The sequence below is a fragment of the Bidens hawaiensis genome, unplaced genomic scaffold, assembly GCF_021521415.1.
Source record: "Bidens hawaiensis isolate Kalapana, Puna unplaced genomic scaffold, B.hawaiensis_p1.1 tig00004283_1, whole genome shotgun sequence".
Classification (NCBI taxonomy): domain Eukaryota; kingdom Viridiplantae; phylum Streptophyta; class Magnoliopsida; order Asterales; family Asteraceae; genus Bidens; species Bidens hawaiensis.
In genome coordinates, this window is record NW_027491258.1 from 708780 (window position 1) to 722879 (window position 14100).

Below are 14100 nucleotides of genomic sequence, written 5' to 3' on the forward strand. Positions count from 1 at the left end.
AACAAGATCTATATAAAAAAATGGTAATATTATTGAATGTAAATAGTTATTAAATAAGAGTACATAATGAATAGATTGGAGTCATTCGAGAACTATTTTGAGTTGTAAAAACCATGAAGATACTTATCAAATAATTTATTTTTTTTAAATGTTACTATTTAAAAAAAAAGTTCACATTTTGTAACTTGATAAAAAAAACATTCTTAGGAATGTCCCCTTCTAAGTGTCGTTTAAGTGGGATGACGAGTTTCTTGTCCAACTAGAAGACGACATCTGTCACTAAAGAAGTTGGCCCGACGTAATCTATAAAAACTTTATGTGGCAAGACAGTTTTGAGTGGCCCAATGTTCACGTCGGCAACAACAGACTGCAAAATTGTCAACGTTGTCGCCGATGAGTTTCTAAAAGTTGTCGCCAGCGTATATATTTTGTCGATAGCCTAAAACTCGCTGGCACAACATATTGAAGTCTTCATTTACTCCAACTAACAAACTATTTCACAAAACATTGTGTCTGTGATCTGATGCTTCCACAACTATAAAACAGAAGTCTTCATTTACTCTATTATGGGTGCATGTTTCGCATCAAAAACATCCATTACCGTTCTTGACGTTTCATAAATTATCCGATTGATATTTCAAGAGTATCATCGAAATATTTTCAACCCGAGTGTCATCAAACACAATTCAGAAAGATTATCTAAACAATTACAAACTACATAACCTACATGTGAGAAATATTGAATGGCTTTTTAGTACTCTCAACCATTTACAACTTGTTTATTCAGTTTTATTCAGACCCTACTATAGCTTTGCTATTGGTGGGATATACTGAGTACGATGATGATGATGATGATGATTATTCAGTTTTATCTCATGATATTACATGACTGTTCAATAACATAAATTACAAAAATGTGAAGGGATCTAGTCATTCAAATCCTAAAGATTCTGAGCTTCACTACGGATCACATCTTGATTGGCGCCTGAGCTTTGTCGAGATATTGAAGAACACGATTGTTTTCGATGAAAAGTGGTGACTTGTTGCCCGTTTTCATCAAGAATAATATCATCCTCATCCGGGATCCGACATTTTCCCCCAAGAATAATGGTTTTAGTCAGAAGCGAATCCTCACGAGTCAGTTTATCATTCTCAGCCTTTTCTTCCTTTTTCGGTCCTTTCTTGATCCCCTTCAATCCACCCGTTAATCGCATACTCAAACTCGATGTCAGTTTCGCACTTTGAGATCTATTCGGGGTCTCAGCAACATGGCACGAGGTCGCCCTTATGCTGGCTAATCTTGGCGGTGGTCGAAGCTCTTTATGTTCAACTTGTACCGTTGGTTCGGGTGGTGAAGGATCAGCGTTTTGACCTTCGATCTTGAGATGTGTCGTGTCATTCGTGTTATTATTTGTTGTTGAGGCAAGTAGCTCGGTATTCTCAGTGTTGGCTCGTGCTGCATGGTTATTAGATGAACGAGATCGTTTTCTTTTCTTCTTCCCACAAAGAAACGAAATTACTACGATAGTGGCCGCGATAAAAGCAAATATGAACGCGCGTGATGGTAATGAATGGTTTCGAGGATTTCCGTTTGTAGGAAAGTTTCTTACCATTGCTCGGAGTCTTCAACCGGAATCAAGAACATAGCGGAAGCCGAAGGAAGTCTAATGAGCAAACTAGTTTGTGTGGTGGATGATGGTTATAAAACCAAAACTGAAAATGGTATTACAACGTGAAGTTTGTGAATTGTGGTATTATGAGGAACAAGTTGCTTGAATTGTGGGACAGAAAGAAAGGAAAAGAGAGGACAAGAAAGAATAAGTCTACCAAATAAAAATAATATTTTTTTATGTTAAAAAATGTATTTATTATTTATAGTAATGCCATTCATACACTAGTAAATAACTTATCTAAACAGCAATTTATGACACATCTAACAAAGAGAGAGATATCATTTTGCATTGGAGGTGTATATTGATGACCACACTTACTAGATGTCTTTTTAATCACAGGATCAATCATTGTTTGTGGTCAGTTGATATGACCAAATATGCGATGGTGATGTTCAACGTTTTCGATTTATCAAAAGGTCAGAACACCACTCCACTGGTGTCGCGCCGTAGGTGTAGGTATTCATGACACCCGGCATAAAAGTGTGGTACATGACCTTTTATAATGTAGAGAGTTGATTAATCTTGTAACGAAACATTATATTGTACCTTACAAAGTGACAAAACACCAAGTTAACCATCATACATTTATAATAGTTAAAACTGTCCCGTTTATTGAAAAATAGAGAAAACAATATAAGATAAAAGCGTGTGAATTAAACTAATATAAAGTTTATTACTTTTAAAGTAGCCGGATGTATTAATTTTAAACTAATATCGTTTAATTCAACCACCCAACTCGTTTTGACCCGCACCAAGAAGTTAACGGCGACCCACTTTGCGGCCTCTAGCATACGATACGAAAAACAAGCCCCACTTTATATAACGCTATTCATCTTAAGACTCAAAAAACACTGTTACAAAGGTGCCATGGAGCTCACCACAACACAGTATCTTTAACCCTAAACTGAACAGAAGATTTCAAAAGTCAAAAGATGAGCTATTACATACCTTTCTTCAAATATCAAGTCATCAATTTTGACAGCAAAGATTACGCCTACCTTCTTGCAGTATCTCAAAAGCCAATTTATACCTTTCAACAGAAGCTGCACCCGCTTCAATATAGCTACCCGCTTCTTCCCTTAAACTCCATGTCATCAACGCCTTCAAATCATGGGACCCACCAACAGATTCAACATCCCGAAGAATCCCATATTGAGCATTTTTAGTCCACCTATGCAAAATGTAACGAGATGGGATTTCTCTAACGTTCATAATTTGAAAAACTTTTAACGTGTGCCGACACAGAACACCCTCGAACTCAAACATCCTGCAACTGCAGGTAATGTCAAGATTCTCAGCGTTAAAAGCAACTGTGTTTCTTTCGTCTCCATTCCCGCATCTTTGAACTATATATCTGCTGATTGCACCCTCGATGTTGATCTTGATCCCGACATAACTGTAACTTTCTAGAAGCTCTTTTTGGTATATTTTGAAAATGGCTATGGTGTAGAGCTGTCTGCATTGTCCCTCTAACGGGTCTTTTGTATGTAGAGCGGGCTGGATGTTAAACGAGTTAGAATCTTCTTGTCTTTCTTCTTCACGGTTATGCTCAATAGCTTTCTCATACCGCATTACGAATTCGGTAACTGGCACTTCGGGTGTTACATATGTTCCAAAGTAAGATTTTACAGTTCCATCAATCGGGATGCCACCGAAAAATGTGCCCCGTATATACAACGGGACCCAGCTTTTTCTCATTCTGTACATTTCTTTTAACCAAGTGTTTTCCTTTAGATTGTATTTGTCGATAAGTGCACCCCATGCGGAATCAAACTCGCTTGCTGTTTGGCTTTGTGAAATGCACGTTTCGTATTCGAATTTGAATTCTTTCATGGAACGTAACGCGCCGAGATTCTCATGTTCTTTAGCAAGAATCTGCCACGGGGAAAACCGATGATGTGTACCCTGGAAAACGTGTGCGATCGCGTTCTGAACGGGGTTGTCTTGATCTGCAATGATGGAAACTGGCCGGATTCCGGACATGGAGCGAATATACGCTTGGAAAACCCATGTAAACGACTCTTCTGATTCGTCTGAGATTAACGCACACCCTAAAAGCACGGGTTGTCTATGGTGATTCACACCAATAAACGAAGCTAGCGGGACTGTGTAACTCGACTTCCTGTATGAGGTGTCGAAAATGATTGCATCACCAAATTGAGTGCACGAGAATCTTGACCGTCCATCAGCCCAAAAGACGTTCATGCATCTCCCGTTATCAACTTCTATTGCGTAATAAAAGCCTGTATCTTCAGCTTGACGCGTTTGAAAATATTCTAGAAGTATGTTATACCACTGATTCCTGACACCGCTTCCTCTCTCTCTTTTGACCAAACTAAAACCATCGTTTGTTTCAAGTAAATCCAAATTTTCCAACCCGTTAGTAAATTCCTCCTTAAAAGATTTACCATGATTCTGATTTGTGTCTTCAGGTGAGTCGATTTCGTGATTGTGTTCTTTTGATAAACGGTCAACAACCCATCGGTCCAGCCCTTGTCTTTGTATTCTCATGAACGCTCCACACCCAACTCTTGAAGGGTGTTGATGTCCTTCTTTTGAACACACGAATCTTCTAGAAGTTATTGACCCGTCATTTTTCGAACGGAATAACTGACCAATTCGAACTTTGAAACCCGTGTTGGCTGCATAAGCGAGGTAAAATTTGTAAGCTTCACTAGCAGATGTGAAATCAAGACCCGTGTACGGTTCACTTCTCGGTTTGAATTCAGTTTCAAGTTCTTGTTTAAGCCGTTTAAGATCATCAACACCCGATAGACCATCATCGTCAAGTGATCTGATTCCAGTTGTTGATGACACAACGGATATCGGTTTTGGCGCGGGAATGGTTTTTGTTTGAATGATCGGGGGTGAAATCTCACCTGGGAAATCGAGATCATGATTGTGTTCAGTTTTAAAGCTTGCTAAAACCCATTTTCCAGATTCGCCCTTATGCACTCTTATGAAAGCTGGACAGCCGGTTCTTATAGGGGTTTGAAAGCCTTCAAGTGAACAAACGTATCTTCTTGAAATAATTGACCCGTCAACTCTTGATCTGTAAAGTTGACCGATTCTTATTCTGAATCCGGCTTGAGTTGCGTAAGAAGTATAGTACTCTTGGGCTGCTTCTGCTGAATCAAATTCTAACCCTAAACATGGCTGGATTTCAGAGACTGCATCTTCTCTTTGCCCGTTTGGTTTGAAAACTGTTTGACCTGCTTTTGCTCTTACGGTCACAATGTCGCCTAGATCTTGCATATACATATCAAATCCTGAAATAATAATATTGGGAATAACAGATCATTCAACTAATTTTATATCATAATTAGATTATTCCAATAGTATGAATCATAGATATCGTTGCACAATCGCATAAGTCAGAGAGGTAGCTTAAAATTGAAACATGATACGCCATCTATCTCAAAATGAATGCGAACTTTTGGCCGGACACATAGTTAAATAGCATACATGAGTATATGAATACTAGTTAGATATCTAAAATGCCTATGTGTAATGACAAATAGAGGAATATTTCTGGATAAATAATCAAAATGATATTTCATACTGATGTATAGTGTACAAATAACTATAGAAATTTCGCTAAAATATGAAATGTTGAATTATCTTGAACAGCCTAAACTAAGAAAGTGTAGCATTCAAAGAAAGAGCCAGAATTTTATTTAAAACACAGTTGATCAAAGCTTTTGATTCAAAGTTTCTATTTGAAATTTCAAGTATTGAAAAACGTTTAAACTCGGGTCTCTTATATAGTCCATCAATGAAAGAAAAAAAAAACCTTGATGTTGAAAATGAAATTATGAAAACTTTGCTTACAAGAGACTTCTTAAAAAAACACCTAATGAAGATCCAAAATCAAATTTCAAGACCAGACGTTCAACAACCTTCAAAAGAGTCGCTTTGCATAACGCTTTATTAACTTCAGCATGTATAGTCAACTACCGAGGTGACAGTCACGAATACATTAAAGCAAGCTCAACTTCTAAACAAGTTATGGTTTCCACCAAACGTTCTCTAGATCAAAATGAACAAATCTTGTATCCGTATACTTGCACTACCATGTCATGTAGGACCTAAAGACACATTACATCGTTTGTAATCGTGTTACTTGCATTTGCATTTAAGCCCAACATATAGTATTTAGTCACACAAGATATACGGATACAAGTGCAATACCACCATCAAAGAATATACAACAAGAATACATAGAGTTGCATTTAACAATGTAGGTCCTTTGTAAAAAGTAACAATATAATAATCTAGCTAGACCAATGCCAGTAACATAATCTGATAAACTCTGTATATTTTATTAACAGAGCAGATCATCTCGTGAACTCGCTTGTCCTTCTCACTTCAGTCAACTACTACTAACTCAACTCATATCATTAAAAGCCCTTATCCTACACCAGGTACATTAACCATTTATGAAACACACTAATACAACACTTATAAAATCTACAAAGACATGCCTCAAAAGTAGAAGACTGACACAGAACTAAGCCATGTTACAGAAACAAAAGTCCAATTAGTAATATCATTAAACAGTTGGTACATTGATCAATTGAAGAAGATAACAAAGTACTCAGCTACACAAACTATTGAGACAAATCTGTAACCCAAGTGATGCAGATAGGGTTGTAAACGAACCGAACTGATGTGAACCGAACACGGTCTTGTACATGTTTGTTCGTTAAGCTTTTATCGGACAAGCGAACGGTTCACGAACACCTTACCAAACAAAATTTCTTGTCCGTGTTGATTCATTAAGGAAATGAACATAAACAATATTTTATTTGATTTGGCTAACCGAGAATGGTCAGCGTAAACGATTCACTCCGGCTACCAAGTTTGTGATGGTGTTCTATTAACATTCATATTCATATGTTAATTTTTGCATAGATATAGATTGATCACATAACACTAATATATTTTCCTTTTGTTTTATAGTTAACAGTTTTGCTTAAATCTATCTATATGATAAAATTAGAAAAAAGTCATTAAAAAATATTTAAAACCTGTAATGAAGAAACATAAACAAAAAAACATGGCGCAAACGAACAGATTATCCAACGTTCACTAACACAAGTGAACGAGCATAGCCTTTGTTCGTATTCGTTCATTTAGTTAATCAATATTAAACAAACACACGGACATACTCAAACTTGTAACCAAACAGTTGAGGAACATTTCAGTGAAAGTTAGCACATATGAATCTGGCAGTTGTAACTAATAGACAACTAAATAAAAAATAATAATAATAATAATACATAAAAAGCAGCAGCAGGAGGAGCAGTAATATAAAAAATTAGGGTTAACCTTTTCATAAGGTGAGTGATTAGGGTTTTAGCGATGCGAAATCAACAGCAGCGACAGCGAGCAATAATAATAATAAATAATGTGGATTATTAATAGTTAGCAACCGTCAAAGCATCGTTGGTTATGAGGAGGCTGAGAAGACAACGGAAATAGAAATAGAAATCGGCTTTGATTTGATTTGATTTGATTGAACAAATTTCGGACAGATGATGGTACTTTGTTTAATCAAATAAATAGATTTAGATTTTAGAGTCCGCGAAGTCGCGAACCAGACAAGCATCTGTCCCGTTTCATATTATACGAGTCCTATAAGGTTATTATTGAGTCTATATGATTCTTACATGCCGTAGATTTTTCATACTATATAATATAAAAAGAACTTTACATTACATTACATGACATGATACAATTTACACTATTATAACAGTCAATTATACGAATTTGCATGACATCTTGTAAGTGCTCATATATGAATTTATGTCAATATCAAATGACCTATATGACATTATGACCCATATGATATGCTGAAAACGTTATATGGCGTGTCACTGGTCTAGATAGTTTGTCAACAATGTATGGATAGACTACACTCTGTAAAACATTTTGTTTTTTAAAGGCAAATTTTCTTTTGCTTTCTGGGACTTAATATGAAACCGTTTCTTGTGATATTATTATTGTTATTTGATTTTACAAAAATTAGTGTATGAAAGTTAGTATAAATAACTATATCATATGTCTTCTTTTAATTTAGAAGTTACCCACACAGGTTCATGATTTGCATAAAGCTTCCAAACCTTTTTCCTTCTAATTTCTTTATAAATTTGTATTTATTTCTTTTGGATTTTTTTTTCGTTTTTTATAATTTTAATAAACTCACATATTTAACTAACCAGATAATCAAGAACCTTTTATATGATTTTGTCTTTCGTTTAGCACCCGTTGCAGCATGCCGGTTTGATGGCACGCATTTGGACATTACATGATCAAAAAATTAATAATAAAACATAACAGACATGTTTCGATGCCATTTTAGTTAAATTACGAATATATCATTATGTTTTATAAGGTGCTCCGCCGCGAAGCACATGGTAACCATCCCCTAATTATGTTTTAAAAAATTCATAGGTATTTAAATATGCTTTGATCAATTTTCGCCCATGACAAACTTTTATAAAAGAAGTTACACCATCATATATTATAATCACATGTCCTAGCTTTTGAATTGCAACTATTAGTGACATTTTGTAAATTGGGTAACAAATAATAAAACGTTAGTGTAACTTAACGAATTCTATTGAAAAATGATTATAAAACCCGATAAGAAATTATCGATAGCATAATCTTCTAATGAACATCTTCTAAAGATTGATTATCCCAACTTCAAACCACAACAATATATCTCAAAACACATCCAAACACCTCATTACGATACAATAAAAAATTCTCATGCTGTGACACAAATAAATAACATACAACGAAACTCACATCACTTTATTACAACACAAATTCCAGAAACAACGTAATAACTCTAAAAAAACAAGAATAGTCAAACCCCCTCACCATTGTTGATCTACAAGTCAACACAGAGGTAGGAGATGACAGATCCAGCCCGCCTTTGGGTCCTCTCACTGACCTTGGCCTTCTCGATCAACACCTTCTTCATATTAGTGCACCCGGAAATCACTGTGGCTACACCGGCTGAAGTAATTCCTGGACAGTAGACCATGTGGCAGGACTCGAGCAGCTTGCATCTTTTGACAAGATGGTCTAGACCCACATCGGTTATTTGACGGCAATGTGATAGTACTATATCTTTTAGCAATGGGCATCCTTCACCTACCTCTGCCAATGCTATGTCCCTCAAATTCTGTTCACATGTCACAAAGTGCCCATTGCTTTTAAGTTAATTATTATTATTATAGAATTCATATTTTAAGTAGAGAACTGCAAGAAACACATAATGCACTAATTGCACCCCTAATATGTACACACGCATATGCGTCACATTTAAAGCGTTTATGTATATATGCATTATGTAGTTCTCGCAGTTCTCTAAGTGACCCCATGAATATATACACACACATAATACAAAGGGAGGGGATCATTTCAAAACCAGTATTATGTTAAGAACCACATATTCGCATAATGCATGTGTGCTTGTTGCTTTGAATATGATACCCTGGACAGTTTGATCTCTTTCCACCACTTGTGATTATCTATTATGCACTATGTACAAATGCATTATGCGGTTCCCAATGTTCACAACATACTATAGGTTCTAAAACGCCCTTATACACACGCAAAAACACACACACGTAAGAGAAATGTGACCTGAAGAACGCTGACATCCAAATAACTTAGCTGAGGGCACCCTCTTGCAATTGCTATTATTCCATTATCTCCAATTTGATGGCACCCACTAACGTTTAAATGGCGTAAAAAAGGACAACCCTCGCCAATGGCAACCAAAGCTTCATCTCCTACCCTGAAAATATATTAAATATAATTCAAAATATAGATTCAACGGGCCTGATATTTTGCATCTTAATGAGGCGAAACAGAAAAGCTTTTTACCGGTCACAAAACCGAATACTAAGGTCTGTAAGGTATTTACAGTTGTTACCAACAGCTATAATTCCCCTGCTCCCAACCTAAGAATACAGTGAGATTGATTCATATTATCAAAGAAACAAATTTATGAAAAAAATTAGTTAAAATAAAGATTTAATTAGAGTCGAGTACCTCATAACATCTGCGTATATGAAGCCTTTTTAAATTCTTACAACCTGTAGCTATACTGTAAATAGCATCATCCCCAATAATTGAGCAATCCACTAAGTGAAGAGCTTCCAAATACTTGCAACCTTTACCAATCTCAGATAAAGCTTCATCGCCTACTTTTTGACAGTATAATAAAGCTAACTCCTTAAGGCGCCTGCAAATGTGTTTATATTATTTTCAACCAAATCAAGGGCATTTACATTTGTAACAAAATATACAGAAAGCTTACATGCAAGATTTTCCAATACTTTCGAGCCCATACGTGCCAATATTGTGGCAACCGTTAACTTCAAGATGTGAAAGTTCAGAGCAACCAGCTGCAACTGCTTCTAATCCCTTGTCACTCAAGAAATAGCAATCACTAAGCATTAGACTCTTTAACTTCTTGCATCCCTTCCCAATTGCACAAAGACTCCTGAAATGCCAATAATTAATACTATGCGCAATAATATGATCAAGAAAGATATAAAGACAAAAAACAAACTAACTTATCGGTAAATCTCTGGAAACTGAAGAGCGCCAATGACTCCAATGACAAACAAAAGACACCAACAGCAGTTAAAGCTTCATCAGTGACATTAACGCATTGCAAACTTAAGTTTTTCAGAAGAGAGCACCCTTTCGCAACCGCAAGCACCCCTTTGTTCTGGACAAACTCTGAATCTAATGACAGTGTTTCAAGTGACCTGCAATGTGACCCTACAGCTTCTAATGAGATGTCGGTTATTTTAGCACATGCAGCAACACCAAGCCATTTTAAAGTTTTCCCACATCCGAGGGCTAACTCAACCAGACCAGTGTCGGTTAAACCTTCACAAAACCGTAGATTTAATATCTCAAGTTGCCGGCAACACTTGCCAATAGCTACTAGACCTTGATCTCCAACATAGCAACCCTTTAAAAAGGAATTAAAAACTATAGTTGGTAACCTTAGATTAATAGATTCTGAAGTTTATATGTTTCATCATGACTGTGATACTTACCTGCAAATCCAAGGATTTTAAGAATCTGCACTTCTCAGCTACAGATCTGAGGCCTGCACTTGTTGCATTGGAGCACCATATTAGGCTTAATTTCTCAAGATTACTGAATCCATCGGCGACAGCTGTCAACCCAGCATCTGATATACAGTATGAATCTGATTCACTAGTTCCAGCCTCACTTCTCTCATTCACAAAGTGAAGCCTGAGCCATGAAAGAGATGAGTGGCTAGCATTGCGCCTTCTTCCCTGCATCCATTGGCGATAAAAGTACTATGACTAACTAAATTTAATCTGAGTTTGGAAGCTAATTGAGCTAACTAATTAATTGCAACCACAAAAGTTATCCATAGACCAGACCCTCATTCCCACCATTAAAGTTGAGTTTTTTTCTTTATGAACTACAGAAAGTGATATGCTATTAGTCAAAAGATCTTTAATGTCCTTATTTTGGCTCAAGCTAACTATCCTGAAACTCATACAGGTAAAGCTCAAGTTGTGAAACACATTAAACAAATGACGAGTGTGAAATCGAGTCTACCGAGGCATTTAAACTTCACAAAATCAAGCTGGTAAAAACCAAACACCATTAGATAAACATAAAATAAGTCGATCCCCTTTCAAGAGGTCGATTGTCCCACACAGTTTGTAAATACCCCAAATCAATCTACAAGCACATGGTGTTTGAACATCGAATCTACAAAACTAATATGAGAGAGAGAGAGAGAGGAAAAAGGGGGGAAGGGGGGGGGGATTAACAAGTGATACAAATAGCACACAGACAGCCATTCTTCTTCGTGATTAAGTTGAGCACAAAATAATGACTTCATGTTTATCTGCTATATGGAGTCACAAATTGCAGATCAAATGATTTAGTGAATACTGCAGTACACAGTTCTATACTTTTATCAGTTCATCAGACCCCACAGCTGATTGTTAATACTGAAATAAGACTATGCTTCTAAATGTTACTTTTTATTATTCTTAATATGTGTGTTAGGTGTTCAAATTATCCTGTCAATTCTAATATTTCAAGCTAAGCAATCGATATCATCGATATATTGGTTATCGGTACCATGGTAAAATCTCGGTCCTGATATTATTGGCGACGTTGAACCGATTTATCACCAATATTTCCGATAACAGTGTTTTAGGTCTTAATTCTGTATTTATAGTGTTTAAGTACTTTTAAGTCTTAATAAGTTCCTACTTCTACAACTGTTTGCAAGTTGCAATTTTTAATGGTAGGATAGTATACTGAATTGTTAGTGTTAAATTGTCGAATATATAAATTCTGCATGATATTAAATTACAGAAATCCCACCACGATAACCAATACCTCAAATATCCGATATTTTTCCGAATTAACTGCATAAATTCAAGAGCCACTCTTACTTGTATCAAAAATCCAACTTGTACCAAAAATATTATACAACTAAATAACCCAGTGAGAATAACCTTGTTTCCATATTAATAATCACCCCCAAATCTCAATTACCACTATCAATATCGCTATACACTTGTGAATTGAGTATCAACACACCAACATCAATAATCTGATCTAATATAACCGAAACCCTAGATCAAAATTGGGAAAATGAAAATTACCTAGTTCATCAGACCCAATCACAGCTAATTGTTAATAAATTAATACTGATAAGCATTATATAAATTGTAACAAGATGTTATTTTTCCATGTATAATTACAAAACATTGTCATTCTTAATATGTGTACTAGATGTTCCAAACTAATAAATAGTAAGATCTTCACCAATTGCCCACTATCAATTGTATAAAAAATCATACCTTTATACAGCCTGACCTAGTAGACTATTAAATCCGAAACCCTAAAACCCCTAGATCGAAATTGGGGAAATGAAACTTGCATAGTTCACCAGACCCAATCACAACTAATTGCTAATAACTTTATACTGAGATGCATTATATAAATTGTAACAAGCTGTTATTTTTCTTTGTATAATTATAAAATATTTATATTGCTACTTAGCCGAGTCCAACGGGTTATGCATAGTAATGTTATGACCCAAGATCAATCAATGTAGTTTTAAAAGATTGTGTTTTTCATTTCAAAAAGGGCTTGCGGCTGAGCTTGTTGTCCGTTTGCCTTCCTTCTTGATGTAAACACTATATACTACCAGTTAAAAAATATGTGTATTAGGTCTTCCAAACTAATGAAGAGTAAGATCTTCACCAATTACCCACTATCAATTGTATAAAAATCAAACCTTTACCACAAATAGTATCCAACCCGACCCAATAAACTCGAAACCCTAGAAAACCCAGATCAAAATTGGGGAAATGAAACTTGCATAGTTCACCAGACCAGCTAACCTTTAACAACTTAATACTGATAAGCATTATATTAATTGTAACAATATGTTATTATTCTATGCATAAGTATAGAAAACACTATCATTCTTAATATTTGTATTAGGTATTCCAAACTGATAAAAGAGTAAGATCTTCAGCAATTACCCACAGTCAATTGCATAAAAATGAAAGCTTTACCACATACACTATCCAACCCGAAACCCTAGAAAGCCCAGATGAAAACTGAGCTTACAAAATCAACAGGAAGCGAGACAGAGAGGCGTTCGTCAATATAGACATTGGTAACATTAGGGAAGCGTCTGGCGAGGAGGTGAACGAGTGCGTCAGGGCTGCCGGAAGCACCGATGCGGATGGTGTAACGGCTGAAGCGTTCTAAGGTCAACCAACGGCGGCAGACGAGAGAGCAGGCGTCCCTGGTGGATTTGGAGTCCAGGTTGCGGAAGATTTCGAGGATGAGCTCGTCTGGTAACACCGAATTTATCAGATCATGCCCTTTCATGGCGGTTGGTTGGGTTGACTAGTAACGGATGATTGATTTGATTTGATTTGATTTGATGGTGGTTTGCTTCAGAGGAAGAAAAGAAAAAAGAAGAGATAAGTTGTGCCTTTCTTTTATATATATATTGGGTGAAATGGGGAGTGTGTTAACTTGTTATTGTGAAGGGTTTCAAGTGAGTGGGTTCGTTTACGGCTTGAGGGGAAATTTGTCTATGTTTGTTTAGTTAAATATACCAACATGAATACGTATTTTCTTCGTTTATTTATGTTTGTAAACGTTCGTTTATGTTACTTCATTTGTGTTCCGTTTATGTGTTGTTTTTGGATGAAAAGTTTAGATGAATCGACTACTTGTTCGTTGGTGTTCATTTATGTTCGATTATCTTTGTCTAATTGTGTTCGTGAACTGCTTATTTGAATTTTAAATGAATGAACGTGAACATGTTCATTTTTTTAAATTAACAAACATGAACATAATATATGTA

At 35.9% G+C, this 14100-nt stretch overlaps 1 protein-coding gene and 1 pseudogene across 2 annotated transcripts; both read right to left on the reverse strand.

The window, feature by feature from the left end:
* Positions 1-2568: 2568 nt before the first annotated feature.
* LOC143626204 (protein FAR1-RELATED SEQUENCE 7 pseudogene) lies at positions 2569-7080 on the reverse strand (annotated as a pseudogene). Its single transcript, XR_013152394.1, has 2 exons — positions 7005-7080; positions 2569-4942 (listed from the first exon to the last, which is right to left on the reverse strand). The product of XR_013152394.1 is annotated as a protein FAR1-RELATED SEQUENCE 7 pseudogene (transcript).
* Positions 7081-8474: 1394 nt separating this feature from the next.
* Positions 8475-13721, reverse strand: LOC143626206 (uncharacterized). The gene is made up of 8 exons (XM_077096352.1): positions 13350-13721; positions 10769-11014; positions 10274-10680; positions 10015-10200; positions 9747-9939; positions 9579-9655; positions 9336-9489; positions 8475-8871 (listed from the first exon to the last, which is right to left on the reverse strand). The coding sequence occupies exons 1-8, from the start codon at positions 13614-13616 to the stop codon at positions 8575-8577; spliced, it is 1827 nt and encodes a 608-aa protein (XP_076952467.1). The 5' UTR covers positions 13617-13721; the 3' UTR covers positions 8475-8574.
* Between the last annotated feature and the right edge of the window lie 379 nt (positions 13722-14100).